The sequence below is a fragment of the Zeus faber genome (genome assembly GCF_960531495.2).
Source record: "Zeus faber genome assembly, chromosome: 15".
In the NCBI taxonomy this organism is placed as follows: Eukaryota; Metazoa; Chordata; class Actinopteri; order Zeiformes; family Zeidae; genus Zeus; species Zeus faber.
In genome coordinates, this window is record NC_137194.1 from 23,212,631 (window position 1) to 23,231,995 (window position 19,365).

At 42.1% G+C, this 19,365-nt stretch overlaps 1 protein-coding gene across 1 annotated transcript; it reads left to right on the forward strand.

Moving 5' to 3' along the window:
• Positions 1 to 1,803: 1,803 nt before the first annotated feature.
• Positions 1,804 to 16,150, forward strand: opn7b (opsin 7, group member b; the record flags this gene model as incomplete). The annotated part of the gene is made up of 5 exons (XM_080015407.1): positions 1,804 to 1,891; positions 1,989 to 2,151; positions 2,994 to 3,121; positions 15,211 to 15,545; positions 15,650 to 16,150. 5 exons carry the CDS (start codon positions 1,804 to 1,806, stop codon positions 16,148 to 16,150), a joined length of 1,215 nt encoding a protein of 404 aa, XP_079871533.1.
• Positions 16,151 to 19,365: the final 3,215 nt, after the last annotated feature.

Consider the following 19,365-nt stretch of genomic DNA (forward strand, 5'->3'; position numbering starts at 1 on the left):
CAGCATCAAAGTACTTGAACCTTTTTACTTTCCAACACTCGAGAGAGCTATGCAGTAAGACACCAAGTTAGTAACTCTCTACAAGGCTTTTACAATTTATCGAACAGTCTGACGTCGATAAACAGCAAAAAGCCTTAATTGCAGGAGATTAAGCTTGGCACACATCATTCTCAAGATTCACCAAACGCACTTCTTCCTTATAAAAATGTGTCATACTCAGCTTGTACCAGACGCTCAGTGAGCGCATGTTAGAGGTGTAATCTGGATGTGGGAATCCGACACCAAATGAATAGGCGTGCATGCATTGACACAAGTAAACACACGTGGACATGCCTATGATCAGTGCTCCCGAAGGCTTCTAATATCTATATCTATGTATCTATAATATCTCTCCATAGAGAGGGGGCGTCGTAGACATGAGAAGAGATAATTAGTGCTCGCTCGCTTTGAAGACGCATCTCTATGAGTACATAGTGAAAGGGAATTATCAAACGGTTTCATTCACCCCCCCGCGGGTGATTCCACGTGTCTGCCGTCTGCCGTTGTTGGATTACCGTTCATATACATGTAGACTAGTATCAAGTATATACATATTTGATTATACACACCCATACATCATGCTAGAGAACATTATGTGTGAACTTTCTCAGAAAAAAGTTCACATTCAAATGGAGGGTTTTTTTTATTTATTTTTTTAATCCTTTGGTAAAATCTACAATTGATCTGGTGTAAAGGAAAGTTCACCGGTGCATTTAAAGAGAGATCGCTTTCTCACTGGGTGTGCATTAACTGAAGAAGCAAGAACTCCAAGAGGTGGAACTTCTTTGCCCTTTAGCTCATGGTTTGCTGCTTTCACCCAAAGGGGAAATGTAAAAGGAGACAGAGGCTGTTTTGTTTTGTTTTCTCTCCGTTTTTCAGACCTCCACATCTGTTTGGAACAGAAAACTTCTGATGGAAAAGTGTCTTGAGGCAGGACATTTCTACAAAAAAAGACTCTTTATTTGATGCGATTTTAGTCCGGAGGTGGTGTGGTCCTGCATTGTTTGGTGACCCAAGTGACTTTGAATTAGGTAAAAGTGCAACCGGTTTTTCTGTCTCTATTTGATGAACTCGGGTAGTTGTCTTTGCATAAAAAGGTTGAGTTGCACATAAAGTAGAGTTACGGTTTAGGGAACAGTGTGTGACATCCTCCAATAAACAACCTTGAATTGCAATGAATTTGTGAAATTATTAATGATAAATAAGGAGTGTTCTGTGTTTATCCTGACCTGTCGCTCGGTGGACAAAAATGGTAAATACGTCCTGATCGGCCTCACTTGGGCTTGTGCAAGGTCGGTAAAATGAGAAAATTTATTGTAGAAAACACCTCTAGAATAATGAAGCATGGAGTGCACTGTAATAGTAGTTTGGAATTATAATGCATCTCCATTTTTATCCTCAACTCAGGATCTGATCCATGACTCTCTGCATCGTCCTATGAATAAATGTAATGTTTTAAGAATCACCTTTAAACACAATCTTTCGCTTCTTCTTATCATCATGTTTGACATGTCTATTATTGCATGCCTCTTAAATTGCTGGTGTGTACAGTTTGGGAAAATGTGGTTTTACTGTTTTTCTGCATTTTGTTCTTGGCTTTTTGTAGGAAAGTAATTAAATTTGGTACAAACAGTCTTTTTCGGTACAACCTGTTTAAAAGCACTACACAGTGTGAATACAAATGTGAAAGTTTTTTTCTACAAATTACCAATACCAACTCTCTCTTCACCTGTCTGTGCCCTGTGTTTATGTCTCTCTTTCTAGATGGGAAATGCCTCTGAACAGATTTCTATCGTGTCAACAATATCCAAAGAAAATGACTTTGTCATGGGGACTGTCTATGCTATTTTTGGTGAGTCACCCCTCCCCACCCCCACCATCCCCATCAAATATTAAAAACTAAAAGTGTACCCCTCAGTGTCAAATTCCAGCGTCTCGGTCTCTTCCAGGTGTGGTGTCTCTGCTGGGGAACGGCATCCTGCTCTTCGTGGCTTATCGAAAGAAGTCCTCTCTGAAGCCAGCCGAGTTTTTCGTGGTCAACCTAGCGATCAGCGACCTGAGCATGACCACCACGCTGTTCCCACTCGCCATCCCCTCAGCCCTCACTCACGGGTGAGTCGCCGCGTTCTCCTTTCCTTCCTCCCCCATTGGTTTTTCCCTGCAGTTGTACGGTATGTTGCCACCCGTGGGTACGCTCTTGTGGGTCCACCCAGCCCGTTGACCACTCCGCATTCGTCTCCATTACGTTGTTTTCTGTAAGGACGTGCATTCTTAAGGGCGGGCAGGGGGCGAGGAAGAAGCGGAGGAGGCGGAGAATTTTAGGGCGGAGCTGATATGTTTAAGAGGCCTCCTGGGAAATTACGCTTGCCACCAAGCGGTTATGACAAATTCAATGTGAGGCGGGTCTTTATAAATCAGGTAAAGAAAACGTTACAAATGAATCCATAAGGAATGATCGGTGATCAATGCAGTGTGGCAGTGCATGGTTATTTCTCTTGCCCTCCCTGCCTCTCTCTCTCTCTCTCGCTCTCTCCTCCCCCTCCCTCACCGCTCGCCCTCGTCGTCTCTCTGATCCCTAAGTGCGTGAGTCCGTAAATCACATTCGGTACCGCCGATCGGCATTTTCGGTACAAAGTGTGAGGTTTTCCCGTGATTGATACTCTGTGGTCGAACTCGCTGCCAAGTTGAGCGTCAAAGCTCAGCGCGGCTCAATGTTTCCCAAAGTGGCGGCCTTAGGGGAACCCAAAATCCCTTTCCCGCTTCATTCACAGGCTGAGAGTGTCTTCATTTATCAACTGCTTCTTGTTGCTAAGGGACACAGGGAGCAGTGGCCTGCTATCAAGATGTCAGCGGGGGGATAAATGAACCCCCCTCTATTGTTCTTTCTTCAAGTCTTTCTGCCACTTGTTATTTTGAGCCCATTTTTTCCTGCTCTCTCTCTCTCTCTCTTCCAGGTGGCTGTTTAACCAGACGCTGTGCACCATCTATGCATTCTGCGGCGTGCTTTTTGGCCTGTGCAGCCTGACCAACCTCACGGTGCTCTCCTCTGTCTGCTGGCTCAAGGTCTGCTGCCCGAACTACGGTAAGGCGGCCGGCGACCGCATTTCGCTGTTATCCTCGGGCGGACCGCCGTCGCTGTAGTAGAATCGAGAAAATGCAAAGCTCAATCAAGAAAGCATCTGGATTATTTCACACTCGGGTTACATCCCTCCAGAGGAGCCACATACACATGCACCCTACCGCTCATAATTAGCGAGTTTTATTAAACGGCTCAGTGGAATACTCGATTCCGTTTTGTCAATGGGAGCAATTAGCTGTCAATTATTTCTGAATAATGACTGGTCTGTAAGTAATGACCATTGTCATGGAAACCTTTTTTCCCTGCCTGCATTCGTGTCCTTTGTTTCATGGCACCTACATGCTACATGCATCCTTAAGGCTACATTGGAGCTGCAATGGAAGACTTTAGACGTTAAATGCAAATATGTACAATTTCACATTTCACCAACAGCAAACACTGTAGGTTATTCATATAGTGCTTTTTTTTTTTTTAGAAAACCAATCAATATTCGAATATTCTAAATCAATAGTCTGTTTAAATGTAGTCTTTCATTTACTAAGTAGCAGTGTAATAAGTGTAATAATGTGTCTGGGTCCCTTACTTACCTGGTACTTGCCACTGACTGTGCATTATTGCCTCATAACACATTGTTACCGTGATTAAGTCTGCCCAAGTCGCTCGTATTTCTTTTTTTTTTTTTTTCATTCTTTTTTTACCTGTGCTGTCAGCATGCTGGGCATACAACACAGAGTATTTGTATGCAATTTGTATGCAATCAAGGACAGAGTTAGACTGCAAGTGGAGTTCAACTTCTCAACCGGCAATGCAATTTTTTAATCTATTCTTAAATCATCAAGAACTGCTGCAATAACTCTGTCCTGTGGATGACCGGGTGTCATGACATTTCACTGCATATATGTATGACCGTATGTATATGTATGTGACAAATAATCTCTTGAATTTGAACTTGAACCTGTAGAATGACAAGAGCACAGTTTTTGGTTATAGAGAACTACCACCAATCCCCCACTTTGGAGAATTATTTTTCATGTTTGGGTCTATAAACAACTGATCACTACTCCAAGAGGGAGAGATTCACCACGGTGAGACAAATAAACATAGAAACAAACAACATTTACACAAAAACATAAAAATTGGACGACAACATGTATGTAAGAGCAGTTAATTAGGTCCAGGATAACTACAACTACAACTTGGCACATGGCCCCTTCCTGTCATAGTTATGGCAGCAAATGAGGGAGGAAAGGAGAGGAATGCAACCAGGAGGGTGGTGGGGTGCACTCCAAGCAGGTGTGGTGGTGTGTGATGGGACCGCCTGTTTGTGTGTGGGTGTGTGTGTGTGTCTGTGTGTGTGTGTGTGTGTGTGTGTGTGTGTGTGTGTGTGTGTGTGTGTGTGTGTGTGTGTGTGTGTTTGTGTGTGTTAGATTCAAGAGATTCAAGAGGTTTACTTGTCACATACATATAAATACTTTCATACATGTAAGCAGTGAAATCTCAATGCAACGCACCTCGTGATTACACACAATATGTCCTAGACTGAAGACAATAGCTACCTAAGAATTTCTAGTTGACTAACGAACTGATTCCTAAAACGTAAAGAAGTAAGTCAAATACTATAGAATAAAATAAAATAAAATAAAATACAAACTCAACAAGGTAATGCAGGGTGGGGGTACAAAGTAGATAAAGGGAATAGGCTTATGTATATGGGATAGACTTATGTAATGGGATAGGCTATTTATGTATATACAGATACAGTATGTGCATTAAAGTGGCATGTGAATAAAGAGAGGTAGTGTTTGGGAGATATACAGAACAGTATACAACAGTACGGCGCAGAAATACGGTAACACAGAACAACCCAGAACAGTGACACAGTATGCGGTACAGTATGCTACATACAGCACAGTAAGGTAGTGGCTCAGTGAGGACCCCTGTGAGGTCAGCATTGATAGTTCTTATGGCTTGAGGGAAGAAACTCCGTCTCAGTCTCTCTGTTCTCACTGTGTGACTGTGGAGGCGCTTGCCTGACCACAGCAGCTGGAACAGTCCGTTGTTGGGGTGGTGAGGATCCTTCAGGATCCTGTGGGCTCTGCTACTACACCTCCTGGTGTAAAAGTCCTGCAGGGATGGGAGGGTAGTTCCAGTGGTACGTTCAGCTGAACGCACCACCCTCTGCAGGGCCCGCCTGTCCTGAGCAGTGGTGGTGTTGCCTGTCAGGATGCTCTCCACTGCTCCAGCGTAGAAGGACTTGAGGATCCTCACCGAGACCCAGAATTTCCTCAGCTGCCTGAGGTGGTAAAGACGCTGCCTCGCCTTTCAGAATCAGAATCAGAATCAGAAATACTTTAATAATCCCAGGGGGAAATTACTTTCTTCTTTCTTTCTTACCAGAGTGTCTGTTTGTAAACTCCATGTTAAATCCTCTGTGATGTGGACTCCCAGGTCCTTGAAGCTACTCATCCTGTTGACAGAAGTCCCATCAATCACCAAAGGCGCGTGTGTCCTCGGTTATAATCCACGTCCTAAAGTCCACAATCAGCTCCTTAGTTTTGCTGACATTCAGGTGGAGGCTGTTGTCCTCGCACCAGAGTGACAGGTCAGTCACCTCCTCGCGGTAGGCCTTCTTCGGTGATCAGGCCCATGACAATGGTGTTGTCAGCAAACTGGATGACGGTGTTGGAGCTAGACCTGGCCACACAGTCATGTGTGTACAGGGTGTACAGTAGGGGGCTGAGGACGCAGCCCTGGGGGGATCCTGTGTTCAGAGTGATGAATATTGTAGTGAACACCGGGGCTAGCTGGTTAGCACAGGTCTTCAGTACTTGCCCAGATATGCCATCTGGGTCCGCAGCTTTCCTGGTGTTCACCCGCATCAGAGCCCTCCTGACGTCATGTTCAGACACTGAGAGTGCGCGCTCATCCCCAGCGGTGTAACTCCAATTAGCCGGCGAGCTAGCGGTGTTGTTGCCAGACTCAAACCGTGCATAAAGGGAGTTCAATTCGTTGGCTAGGGAAGCTTCCACACTCGTGGCCGGGGAGGGGCTGCTCTTGTAGTTTGTTATAGTCCGCAGCCCCTGCCACAAGCGTCTGGTGTCCCGCTGCTCTATCTGTAGCTCCACAGTCTCTCTGTACGTCAGTGTAGGGTCCTTCACCGCCCTCCGCAGTTTGTACGACGCCGCTTTGTAATTGTCCATATTTCCGGATACAAGACCGTCATTGTAAGCGACCGTGCAAGCATTCAGAACGCAGCGGGTGGATTTATCGACCCACGGCTTCTGGTTTGGAATTATCCGAACTTTCACCGTGGGAAAGATTCTGTCTGATAACGTAGCCATGAAGCTCACCGCTACATCTGTAAACTTGCTGACGTCACTTAAACTTGATTGGAATACGTCCCAGTCGACATCAGTCAGAGCGTCCTGAAGCGCAGCCTCTGATTGGTCCATCCACCCCTTCACTTCCCTCGTCACCGCCAATTCTCGCGTGATAAGAGGCCTGTAAACGGGAACCAGCGTAATCGTGGTCGTGATCGTGGTGTGATTTCTGAAAGCAGGGAGCGAGACCGCCTTGTATCCCTTCTTGTAAGGTGTGTAACAGTGGTCCAAAGTTCTATCTCCCCTGGTGGCACACGTGATGTGTTGGTAGAAATTAGGCAGAACTTTTTTAAGGTTTGCCATGTTAAAGTCCCCAGTCACCACCACAGCTGCGTCAGGATGTTTGTTTTGAAATCCGCACAACACATCATACAGGTCCGACAGTGCTGTGTCGGTGTCCGCTTGCAGTGGAATATAAACGGCTTAATGATGACCATGCTGAATTCCCGGGGGGAGATAAAATGGATGGCATTAGATTGGAGTGAGTGCCAAGTTCCCATGCACGTAGCAGCGCGGGGCACCTTGATGTTACCCCCCCGATGCCAGCAGGCCACCAGATATACAGGCCCTCCACCACCCCCAGCACCGGGGCGGCCGCCACAGAGAAGCCGTGCAGCGGAAGCAAAAGGCCAACAGCCGCCCCCCACACTGCAACCTACACCCACAACTGCAAGCAGTCCCCCCAGGGGCCCCAGAAAGCACCCGGCGGCGCTTTCCGTAGCCCCGCCAGGTCGCAGCACATCCTAAGCCGTCGCTCTTATTTCTACCTCGAATCCTCTCACGGATTTGAATATGTGAATATCTCCCCTTCTTGTGGGGTTATGCCTGCTTAAGCATACAAATCAATTTTTCTAATGGCACAATCCCCTTGAGGCTCTTTTCTGGCAGATAAGCTGTGCCCATAAACACATCCCTCGGTGGTCAATATGTATATTGGAAGAAGCTGTAGCTACAGAGGTCTATTTGACAGCTTTTATTTTTTAATGTGTTTTTCCTCTTGTTATGTTCCCAAGGTCAGGACGCTACACGCAGACATCAAGTGCGTACGATTCGGTCGTATATTCTCCAACATCAAAGTCAATCCAATCCAATAATCCTAAAGGGTTATTCATAAAGTTAAAGTCTGGAGGCCAGATTTATTCCATATTCAAGGTCAAGCTTTTCTCCAGGTTTGAAAAAGAAGACGTATGCTCATCAAGGAGCACTCAACGACAATTGCACATGGGATTATATCCACATTCATGCATACCCAGTCAATCTGAAAATCTATTGGATCAAGAGTCTGCATTAGTAGGGCAAGCGAGGAAGTTAGTAGGGATAGTTAGTCATCTGCATTGGGCATCGCTTCCCATTTAACATCAGGATTATTCTCCCGATTAGATTTACACCCTCAAAGCTGATCGTTTACATACTGCTGGATGGATGTCAGAAAAAAAACAACCAGTGTTTCAGAGCAGCCAACAGGGTTTACGACTGTGCTTGTGTGTTCAGGACACTGCACGACGATATTTGGAAATGTAGAACTCCCAACAACTTAAAATAATAAATCTGGTCGGATACTAAAAGATTTGTCTTGTCGGTCGGTACATGCAAGGAATCTTAACTTTGAATTCTAAACCCCTCTCCACCTCACGAAGCGCTCAGCCTGTCTTCTGGTCCTGTTTCAGTTGAGCGCTCACGTGTTAATTTGTATGAATGTATTTTTGTCAGCAAACCATTAATGATCATAATGCATCCTTTGGACTGGCTGTCACACACTTGCTTGTTTTAGTACACAAACTGTGTACGACACAAACTAATATGTGATACAAGTGAGGTGCTCTTTTAAAATACGTACAGTAGTATGCTGATGGTCCCATTATATATAAATCCGAATATAAATTTCAAAAACATCTATATAAATTATAGTAGACTGATTGGCCTCGACTTAATTTGCTCCTTAAAGCGCCATTATGAGCAGGTTAACATATTTATTTCACGTGGAAGAAAGTCATTCATCAGAGCACCTCTTACCCAAATCACAACTAATTTGGAAACATCTCGTGTAATTATTATAAATTTGCAGCGGTTTACAGTAATGGTATATAACTTAATTGTGTTTACATGTGGGATTAGTATCCTATTTCTCACACTCGCGGCTCGAAGGATCGCTGCTAATACCCACAGATAATTGGAATAAAGTTTTCAAAGAGCTTTTCTTTTCCTGGTTTTCTGGTTCTCGGAGAGCAGAGAACACCGACACCCCAGAGACAACGGGCGGTGCAAAATAACAACTGTTTGAATTGCAGATGAGCACAAATAATTATTTGTTTACAAGACTCAAAAAGAACCTCCAGAGCGAATATGTAGAGATTGCAGGCACAGCATTGAACTACAGCGTCCTCTGGTCCTCACATGGATCCACATCTCCACCTTAACCATAAGAAAAAAGTAGTGAGATCGAAACACCCACCGAATTATGAAAAAAGTAAGATTGAACAATTTTATTATGAATTATTTTTAATGCGCATGATTCTGCATAATTCTCAAAAAATTCGATGGAAAAAATATTGTGAGCTGCTAATTCAAGCTTTAATCTCGAGCTGTGATCGTCGTGTCGTGTTATTAAATTTATTTCAGGGGTTGCAACGGTAACAAGGGATGCAGGGGATTTCAGCAATCTCAGCATCATTGCACAAAGTTTGTTTTACATCCCAAGTGAAAAAATATAGTATATATTATAGTATTATAGTATATATTATACTATATATTTTTTCCATATTGAAATAATATTTTAATATATGAAATTAAATGTATATATATATATATATATATACAGTATGTATATATATTTTTTGTGAGTATGTTTGAAGTGTATTTATTGCTACTTCATATTTATTTTTATGTAGTAATTTAAAGTACAGCTTTAGTATATCAGTCAGTAAAATGCTGTTAATGTAGTGTAGTTGTTGGTACAGTTGTACAAGGTTTGTGGAAATATTTACCTAATTTAAGCTGTTCTTCAGTATACTTGTTAAAAGTGTGTTTATTTGGTCATCAAAAGTAACTAAATACATTAAAAATAGATGTGTTCATATATTTATGAACATGCACACAAGTACAACACACCAAGTTTCAACTCAACACAACCTTAGTACATTAGTTTTGAATACATAAAAAGTATACCAAATACACGAAATAAACTATATACTAAACGCCTATCATCCTTTCAATGGTTTCTTTGAGATTTTGGGGAATGAAGAATTCCTTTCAGTTCTGAATTAATTTAGAGTTAAATGCAGTACTAGATTTGTTATTGTTTAAAATGTTAACATGTGAGTCAATCATGTGCGATTAATCATGGTTAAAGAGGACCTATTATGCCCCTATTTTCACAAGTTAATTGATTTTCTTTTGCTGAAAATACCACTCAGATTATGCACTCTAGCCATTCTAACATGCCTCTATACCGTCCTGTTCCACAACGGGCTGTTTTTTTTTTGTGGGAGGAGCCACCTTCCTGAGGCCCCTAGTTCTGTGAGCCAATGGGGCTTGAGAACAAGTTCCGGGTTCTACGAGCCAAGCGTTTGAGCATGGTTTCCGGGTTTCGTTGTAATTACTCCATAAACCTTCACTGATTTCACCTCATCAGTGTAATAAAAACTTTCTGAACAAATTTGAGGCGAGGAATAAGCAATCCAGTTGCTGATCTTCACTCATATTATGTAAACACATAAGACAAATTTTTCATTTAATGCTGAGCCATTGGGGGAATCAACTAAGATTACCAGCATTATGTATCCTGTATACATTCAATATAGCTTGTTATTCTTACTGTATATAATTAATCCACACTTGTAAAGTTAGTACTTTGATTATTTTGTTAGATTTAAGCTGTCTTTACACCAAATCCAAAAACTGATCTGACTGTCGGACCCTCCCCTCCAGCGGCCGTCGTTGTGTATGTGTGGATTTTGCATCACAAAATATGTGGGAGAAAATGGGAGAGCTTGTTCTTCTTGTTCTTCTTGTTCTTGTTCTTGTTCTTGTTCTTGTTCTTGTTCTTGTTCTTCTTGTTCTTCTTGTTCTTGTCCTTGTTCTTGTTCTTGTTCTTGTTCTTGTTCTTCTTCTTCTTCTTCTTCTTAACGCAAGCAGTTTGCTCAGCTGGACATTTACCATTTTCGCTGAATGAGGGATTAAAACATCCTTTATATAGATGTGCACAAATTAGAAAAATATTCACTCATATTTCATAAGAGATTCATTGATATTGAATATGGTGACACCCAACGTTAATGTTAATAATGTCATTATTTTATTTATGTAACTTAAGTTAATTTGAAGAGGTGGCATGTGCAGAGTATATTATCAGAAGATGTGTAGTTTTCACCGCTGGAAGTGGGGGGTCTGATTCGGAGACATTTTGAAATGTTATTTTGAACACCTGAAACACCATTTCCTTCAATCTAAAGCTCTCAAACGGATGACATTGACCTTGTCCGTAACAGTGACCATGTTACGGTCAACCAGGATGTCCCCCTCAATGGACACGAGCAATAAGTAACAATATAATAATAACAATAAATAATAAAAGAATCTTCCATCGTTAGCACTACAAAATGTTTTCTCGATTGTAGGGGCACTCTGAATAGCACTTTATAACGTTTTCTATATTGTAGCATCTCAGAGAATCTGGAACCCAGCAGGACTCTGTGGTATGAGGGGTTCAGACGCTGCCTTTCAGTTCTGCCATCACAGGTTAAAATCCTGATACTGCTATACAAGCCACCGCTGTAGTTCTTGAACGAGATGATCAGAGGAGACAACCTAATTTATGAAAAACCTTTTCAGTGCTTGTGCACATACATTTGGGTCTCTGATGGGCCTATCTACAAACTGTGAAATAAGACAACTCAGTCGGTTTTTCTGAGCTGTCTGTTTCAGAAAACATGTGGTGAAACACGTCGTTCAGATTGGCAGCCCATACCTACATCAAGTGGGGGCTTCAATAGCATTAGAACTGCAGCACATCTGAGAGTAACTCAACCTTCAGCTGGAGAAATAACACAGAGAATAACAAGTGCCTCTGTGAAGACCAGCACAAAAATTTTAAAAGAAAAAGGAATTAATACCAGTTGTCAATGAAAAAACTACAAACGAGGGAAATGTATGTATTTAAAAAATAATTCTACTGTGTGTTTCTTTCGAAACAAAAATAAAAAAGTATGCAAGTAGATAGACTGTAGGCTGTGATGTGCGATCCACTGTGCTTTTCTCCAAACAAAACCAATGAACATAGTGAGTTTTTATTGTTGATGTATCTATTTTATTTATTTTATTTATTTTATTTTCCAATGTTTACAAAATCCCTGGTTTGGTATCCCGTTGGAGTGTCCCCCCACAAGCTTGCAGAACACAAAGACAGTCAGAGCAAACTCTTAAATGAGGCCTTGTAGATCTAATATGAGTGAAGATTCAGCAACTGGATTGCTTATTTCTCGCCTCAAATTTGTTCAGAAACAGATATTGGTGGACTGATAAGGTGAAATCAGTGAAAGTTTACGGAGTAAAACAACGGAACCCGGAAGTGAAGCTCAAACCCCATTGGCTCACAGAACCCAGAACTCGGCTCACGGAACTCTGGGCCTCAGGATGGAGGCTCCTGCCACTTAAACAGAGCATCAGGAACCCAAGGGATTAAGAGGCATGTTAGAATGGCTAGAATGCATAATCTGAGTGGTATTTTCAGTAAAAAGCTTAAAAAAACATGTTCTGGGGACCTCAGAGACATATATTAACTCGCGTAAAGAGGAGCTTAATAGATCCTCTTTAAGATCGGTGCTCAAAGAGATAAGCCACTGTCTGAGGGTTTGAAACCATACATACCGAGGGAGCATTTAAAGTGTCCAGAGAACAAGGCCAAGTTTTGAGGTGACCCAGTGGCATGATGCGTTACTGTCAGAATATATCTGCAGCTGGTTCAGCTGGCTCAGTAGCCAGCTTGCTGCCGAATAAGCTATTGAAAGCCAGTGTCAGTGTTCGTCGTCATGTTGTTGTTTATCTGATTCAGTGTAATGGTGGGTAAAGGGGCAAAAATAATTTCAACCATAAATCCTGTTGACACTATGTATTATCTATTTCCTGGCGCAGATGTAACGCAATATTCCGTTGAGGTTCTTTTGGGCTCGTAGGAGAGCTTCATCAGTGAAAGGAAATATCAGATAAGAGCCACCCATCCCACCATGAATCCACACTGCACACACACAGAAATGTCTGTCTCATGCTTTGTTTACCACGGCTCCCCACCTTGAAATTGGAACAATTTCCAGGAAGTGCTGACACACAGCTTAGTTCACCCTCGTTCCACTTTCTCCTAAACCCCGAGGCTGTATGTCGCTCCAGATAACACTCCCTCTGTGTTTGCTTGCACGGACTCCACAGAGAAGGTGCTCGGCTCTGAATCAATTAGGAGGAGAGCGTTACGGAAGGCCCTCTTAGTGTTCCCCGTGAAGAGGGCTCGGCGCAGCGTTTAATGTGTAAATGTGTAAATGTTTGACGACATGCGAATGTTCCAACATTGCTGATTTGGCTGGCGGTACATAGTATTTTGTTTTCAAGGAGTTGATTGGAAAGAGTTGTACCTATCTAACGCCTTTGAATTCACTGCTGTTTATTCAACAATTCGCAGAAGCAGCAGCAGCAACCAGGAGATTTACAGTGGGTTAATACTAATTAGGAACAATTAAATCGTGTTTATCTAAACATTACACCATCGTCTGACACAACGAAGAGCCACAAGCTCTGCTCCGAGTGAAACCAAAAAGCTTTGTTGTTTTTACTTAATGAGTGAATACAGAGGAGGTTTTGTTGGAACTTACTTGCTTAGTTAGATTTATTCAGCCATGAGGTGGAATTGATGCATCCCATTGAGATAAAGATGGATTACAACAATAGTTTTAAAAGTTTAAAAGTTTGACTGACAGCTGAAGTTCTCCAAATCATGAAGCATGGTGTAAAAGTACTTTAACCCCATATTTTCAAATCATGGTATTATCAACAGTATTTGTGACCCACCGCAGACTTTTGGTGGCTTTTGACTTTTTTTATTTCTCACATCATTTGAAAGTGAAGAAAAGAGCTTCAAAACAAAGTGTCACTTGGGCAAATCAAGCAAATATTTTTAAAGCTATGACTTGTTAATGACACGGGTGCGGCAAACTGTGATTCTGAGATAATCACCTTCGAAGTTTTCCCCCACACTTGGCTTCATTCAGCCAGCTCCCAGAATGCAAATGGTTGGAGGACCAACACAGCCACATGGCCAATTGACACCCTGCTGAATAGAGACTTGACACCCTGCAGATATTAAGTCCAGTATGCGCTGCTTACACTAACTTGGATCTATCGCACTGCTCAGATTAAGGTCCGCGATGTGATTTAGATCTTCCACCACCCGCTACTCGTAATCCATAACAACACAGAGATGAAAGTTCACAGACAAGTGAAACCGGATCCTCGGCTTGTTTACAGAAGTGATGTCAGCATTTCTTCTTTGATGGTATGCGTTGGTGCACACCCCCCCCTACAATGATGTCTCCATGTGTGTAGTACGATTTAAAGGTTGAACTCTATCAAAACGGTTTCACATTGTGACTTCACATCACATGGAATATGGAGGAGTGATCTTCACCTGGGCTGTTGCTTTAAAGGAAATGATCAATCAGCATTGTTCAGCACTGTTCAGCCTCTTGGTAAGAGATCTGTGTTTCCCCATGTAATCTACGGGAATATTTAACTCCACGGTTTAACATTTCTTACTATTTATAAATCAAACTCAGTTTTGAAACTACATTGAGAGATAAAAAAAAACCACAAAGGATGAATCATGAAACATGAATCTGGAAAAATCGAATTTACCTCCCAGAAAGGTTTTTTTTCACTGATATCCAGAGCAGGATGATGACCCTTGTTGCCGTCAGAAAGGCATTGAGGTTGGGACAGAGCGGTGTCTCTTGATAACCCATAGACACAAACAAAAAAAACTGTGGGAGAGATATTCTGTACATATTGAATCACTAGAAACCCAATCCTGCCGTTGGTTTGAGAAGTTCAACACCTGTGGCCTTTCCATGCGAGAAAGAGAGAAATTAGCTGGAGAAGTTGAGAATCAGACATTATTGTGAGACTTTCTGCGCCCATGACAGAGAAAACAAAGCAGTGATTATGTTTCATAAAATGGAATCACATGTGCACGGTGCGGAAGGAGGGGTTCCTTCCCATACACTTTCCTCACATACCTTGTACTGGAGGATGTTACTCACGCTAAACGCACAGCCCTAGATTTAGCCATGCCAAATGTCCTCCTCAACCATGAGGAGGACATTTCCTTAACCTATGTCATGAACCTAAACAAGATGCCAGGGGGATGACTGCTTTAGTAACACCAACAAATTTGTCACCACTACAAGCAACATTTATGGCCGATTGTTATTCTGTCTTCTCATCCCGGTTCATGAAATGTAGAAATGATACCATTCACCAATTCTTGGACTTCTTCTCCTTTCGCACTGCTTTTTTCCAAAATCAGGTAACTATAGACTCAATATGCTGCGTTGTATCTTGCTACAGATTTGTTTTGGAATCCTTCATTATCCACTCATTATCCATCAGTAACATTTACCAATGTCTCTCCTTCTTTGGCCTTTGTCTCCCTGTCCCTGTATTGTATGTTAGGGAACAAGTTCTCGTACTGCCACGCCTGCCTGTTGGTGGCGGGGGTCTGGTGCTATGCCATGGTGTTTGCGGTGGGTCCACTGGCCGGCTGGGGGCAGTACGGGGCAGAGCCGTATGGCACGGCGTGCTGCATTGACTGGAATGCCCCCATCAGCAGCAACTCGGCTATGAGCTACATCATCTGCCTCTTCTTCTTCTGCTACATCGTGCCCTGCACTGTCATCTTCCTCTCCTACACCTATATCCTGCTGACAGTCCGGGGTTCCCGCCAGGCAGTACAACAGCACATGTCCCCGCAGAACAAGATCACCGACGCACATACTCTCATTGTCAAGGTAAGTGGACGTGTTTGCTTCTCAAGGAAGCAGCATGGGCTTCACTACATTACATAGCATAGCATCAAGTCACTTTTTGTGTCTCTTCCTGTGTCTCCATTCAGCTCTCCGTGGCGGTGTGCATCGGCTTCCTTACAGCGTGGAGTCCATATGCTATCGTGTCCATGTGGGCCGCATTCGGCGACCCATTGGCCGTGCCTCCCATGGCATTCGCCATAGCAGCTATCTTTGCCAAATCCTCCACCCTTTACAACCCCATTGTCTATCTGGTGTTTAAGCCCAACTTCCGTAAATCCCTATGCAGGGATATGGCCCAGTGTAGAGGAACATTCAGTGCGTGTCTGTGTCAAGACGACTCCATCCGGAAGGGAACCTGTGGAAAGTCTCCGCACAAAGAAGACTGCAACTCCACCAGGCTGTCCAACGGACGTCCAGAGAACCACGGATCCTCCAAGCATTGTCCTTATCCCGAATTGGACTCTGGGTCCAGAGAACACCGCCCAGACTACACTCCTCAGAAAACTGCAAGAATACTGACAGGGTCGTTGCACAGCGAGGTGGCTGTGAGTCAGCTCTCCAATGAGCTACAGAGCGACTTCCTCTAGGAGCTCAAACAGAGATGCTTTGGAGGGCGACAAGACTGCAAAGTAGAGCGGCAGACAGATTAACTGTGTGTGAAACTGACGAAACAAAAGGACAAAGAAGAAATAAAGGAAAAAGCCCTTTGAAGGTCAGATGTGATTATATCGCCTCAAATATATGATACTGCCAAAAACAATATGACAATAAACAAAGTAATAGAATAAACTTTAGTAAGCCTGGTTAGAAATGTAACCACACAAGTGAACATTACTTTTTAATGAATGAGACTTGCCTCACAAAAGTGACGATTAACGACACAGGGTTCAGAAGCCATGGAGAAGTGACATGTTTGTGCCGACCTGTCACTTTATTGTATCTTGCTTGATAGATATTTATTTGTAGATTTTGCTATGATAATATGTAAATGAATTTAATCCGAAAAGTCCGAACATGCACGAACATCCTGTAATTGACATGAGTTGTTGAACTGATCCAAGGAAGTTGGAAGTTGGAAGTCCAAACGGTTTGAGGATAAACACAAAGAACAGCCTATCAGGTCAATCCACCATGGATCACTCCAGAAATCATGTGTCCTATGGGGAAGAACAACAAAATAATAATATTATGAAACATTCTACGTTAAAAGTATGCAACCTATATTTTCACTCGTGTAAATAAAAACTTGGAACGGGGGAACTTTATTTAAAAAAATACAGGATTAATATGCCAATTAGGTCTGGTAATTGGAAGATTCCAGTCGAAGGTCACGTTAATTATTCCTTGGGTAGAGTGCAAATGTTTATCCAGAAGAAATCCCTGGATGTTTGGCTTATTTGTCTATGTTTAGCAAATATTGCAAGCACCAGTAATCGAAGCTTCAATATGAAACAAAGCTAGATGGGTGGAAAATGGGGTGCTGAACTACAAATCAAGAATTGGTGGCATAAACTGGCTTCTTTTACTTTCCAAGAGAAATACTGTGAAGCAATCAAGGAAATGTGAGTTGATCCCAGGAGTAGACCCTAGAGTTAAATAAAATGCATCGATTAATTTGCATGACGTCAATTGTGTGGGTTGGATTGTGCATCTGTGTGCATGCCAAACTGTGCTTTTATGCGCTAGTATGCAGTAACTGAGAGTCGATTACCGAATAATAAAACTTGTTTTTACAAACAAAACAAAGGGTATAATAGGCATATTTAATTGCGCCTAAAGCCATTGAAATCAAATAAAACGTTTTATTTTTTATGCATAAGCAGCCCTTCTACCATTGTTTTCCATGATGAAAAGAGGGCCTTATTTTAGTAAATGCCTTTGTAACACATACACGCCTCAACACCTGCCAATTTTGTTGTGATGTGATGCGAAAAACAGCTAATGAGCATCTGCAGGGGAGTCCAACTCGCAGCTTTTATGTCTCGCCCCAGGCAGCGTCGGTTCATAAAATGTTACTTAGAAAGACTCATCATCTTCATGATTAATTGGATCTACTGAAAGCATGCCGCGGCTTACATCCATTACTTTTTTCAGTAGCATGTAATTTCTTCAAACTTTTCATTATCATCGCCCGATTTGATCCAAAAGATGAAACAATTCTAATTTCCGTAATGCAGTTTTTCATTCATTTTTTTTTTTCAAGCAGCAGAGCAGAAATGCATCATCTCTGTCTTGTGGTTCAGCATCCTATTCCGTCATTATGGTTTGAGTGCACACTTTGCCATTAAATTTGCTTTAAGTTGTGTTTGACAAAGGAATCAGCTCATGTCAGCAGTTTACTGCTCTCCCTCACCCCTTCAAGGTATAAAGTGATCTTACTTTATTGGCATATGGTCATAACTGTACCTTACATCTGGTTCCTGAAATGTACAGTATAGTTAGTGCTTCAACGTTTCATCGGGATTCGACCTCACCGTGACTCTAATCTGCTTTCATCTGGATTTTCCGACAGCTCTGATTAGGGCCCACAGGGTTATGCACACTCGCTCCAGGTCAAATATACTGTATTGTCGTTTCCTTACTTAAAATAGAATAGAAATAATAATATACATTATCAGGGGATTGTGTCCACCTAATGCGACAAGAACGTCTCGGTTTTGAGATTTAATGTATATTGCCTTCATGAAAAGATTTATTACATTTGTCAAGATTGTTTGTGTTGGTACAAAGATAAACTGTCACGCTCCGCTCATGGTCCAAGCCAATTTTATTTTTTTCCTGGAAACCAGCTTTTTTTTGTGCCAAAATGGTGGGGATGCATGTGAAAGCGGGACATATCAGGCTTCCATTCTTACGTTGGAGGGTCGGAGAGAGGAACGTACAAACCAGGAACTATAACTGTGAATTTTTGATGTCTCTTTTTCTATTTTGTTCTACTCAAGGAACTTGCTCTGCACGGAACTTATATCACCAGACATTGTCACCCAGGGTCATTTCTGCTGGCTCCTCTATACTGTACAAATAGCGCACATATATATAAATATATATTTATTTATCAGACGTCAGGGATTTCATTTTGCATTGGTTTTGCATGTAGATATATGTATGTACAGATGTAAATGTAAATTCTATTCTATTCTATTCTGTAAATTCTATCTAAACAAATATGTCTAAATGTAAGCTGCGGGAGACAGAAAAAATCCTGACCGTCCGCCATCTGTCCGACGGTCTGGAAGTTTTATTTTATTTTATTTTATTTTATTTTATTTATTCATTGTTTCAACTTAATATGCACTTATATTGCAAAACATCCTCCTGGTGTAAGATTATGTCTGCTGTCGATGCTTTGCACACTGAGAGAAATAATGTGAACTCATCCTTATAATAGTCACATTGTGGGAGACATAACCTCGATACATGTATGCTGTTGTCCCTCTTAAAGTTCTCCTCAATGGCTTTTTAATCAATTTACTGAAAATGCAATTGTGTTAAAGTGCAGCTTATTAAGACTATCCCTTTAATAGCTATGGTGCCCTTCTCCTTACCAGTGTAAGTGGCAAATAGCAATTCCCATTCAGAGCTGTTTAGAAACCGTGTTTAAATGTGATTATATACCGCAGGTGAAGGCGATGCTTTTCATCGCAGAACGAGCAAGAATCTGTGGCCAAAGCTGGAGCATTCATCAATGACGAATCTCAATTGAAAATGATTATTTATGCTTGATATTATATAAGATACTGTATATATGAACTCTGGACATTGTAAGAAAAGCGCACTGCTGTAAGTGCTGATGACAGTCTTG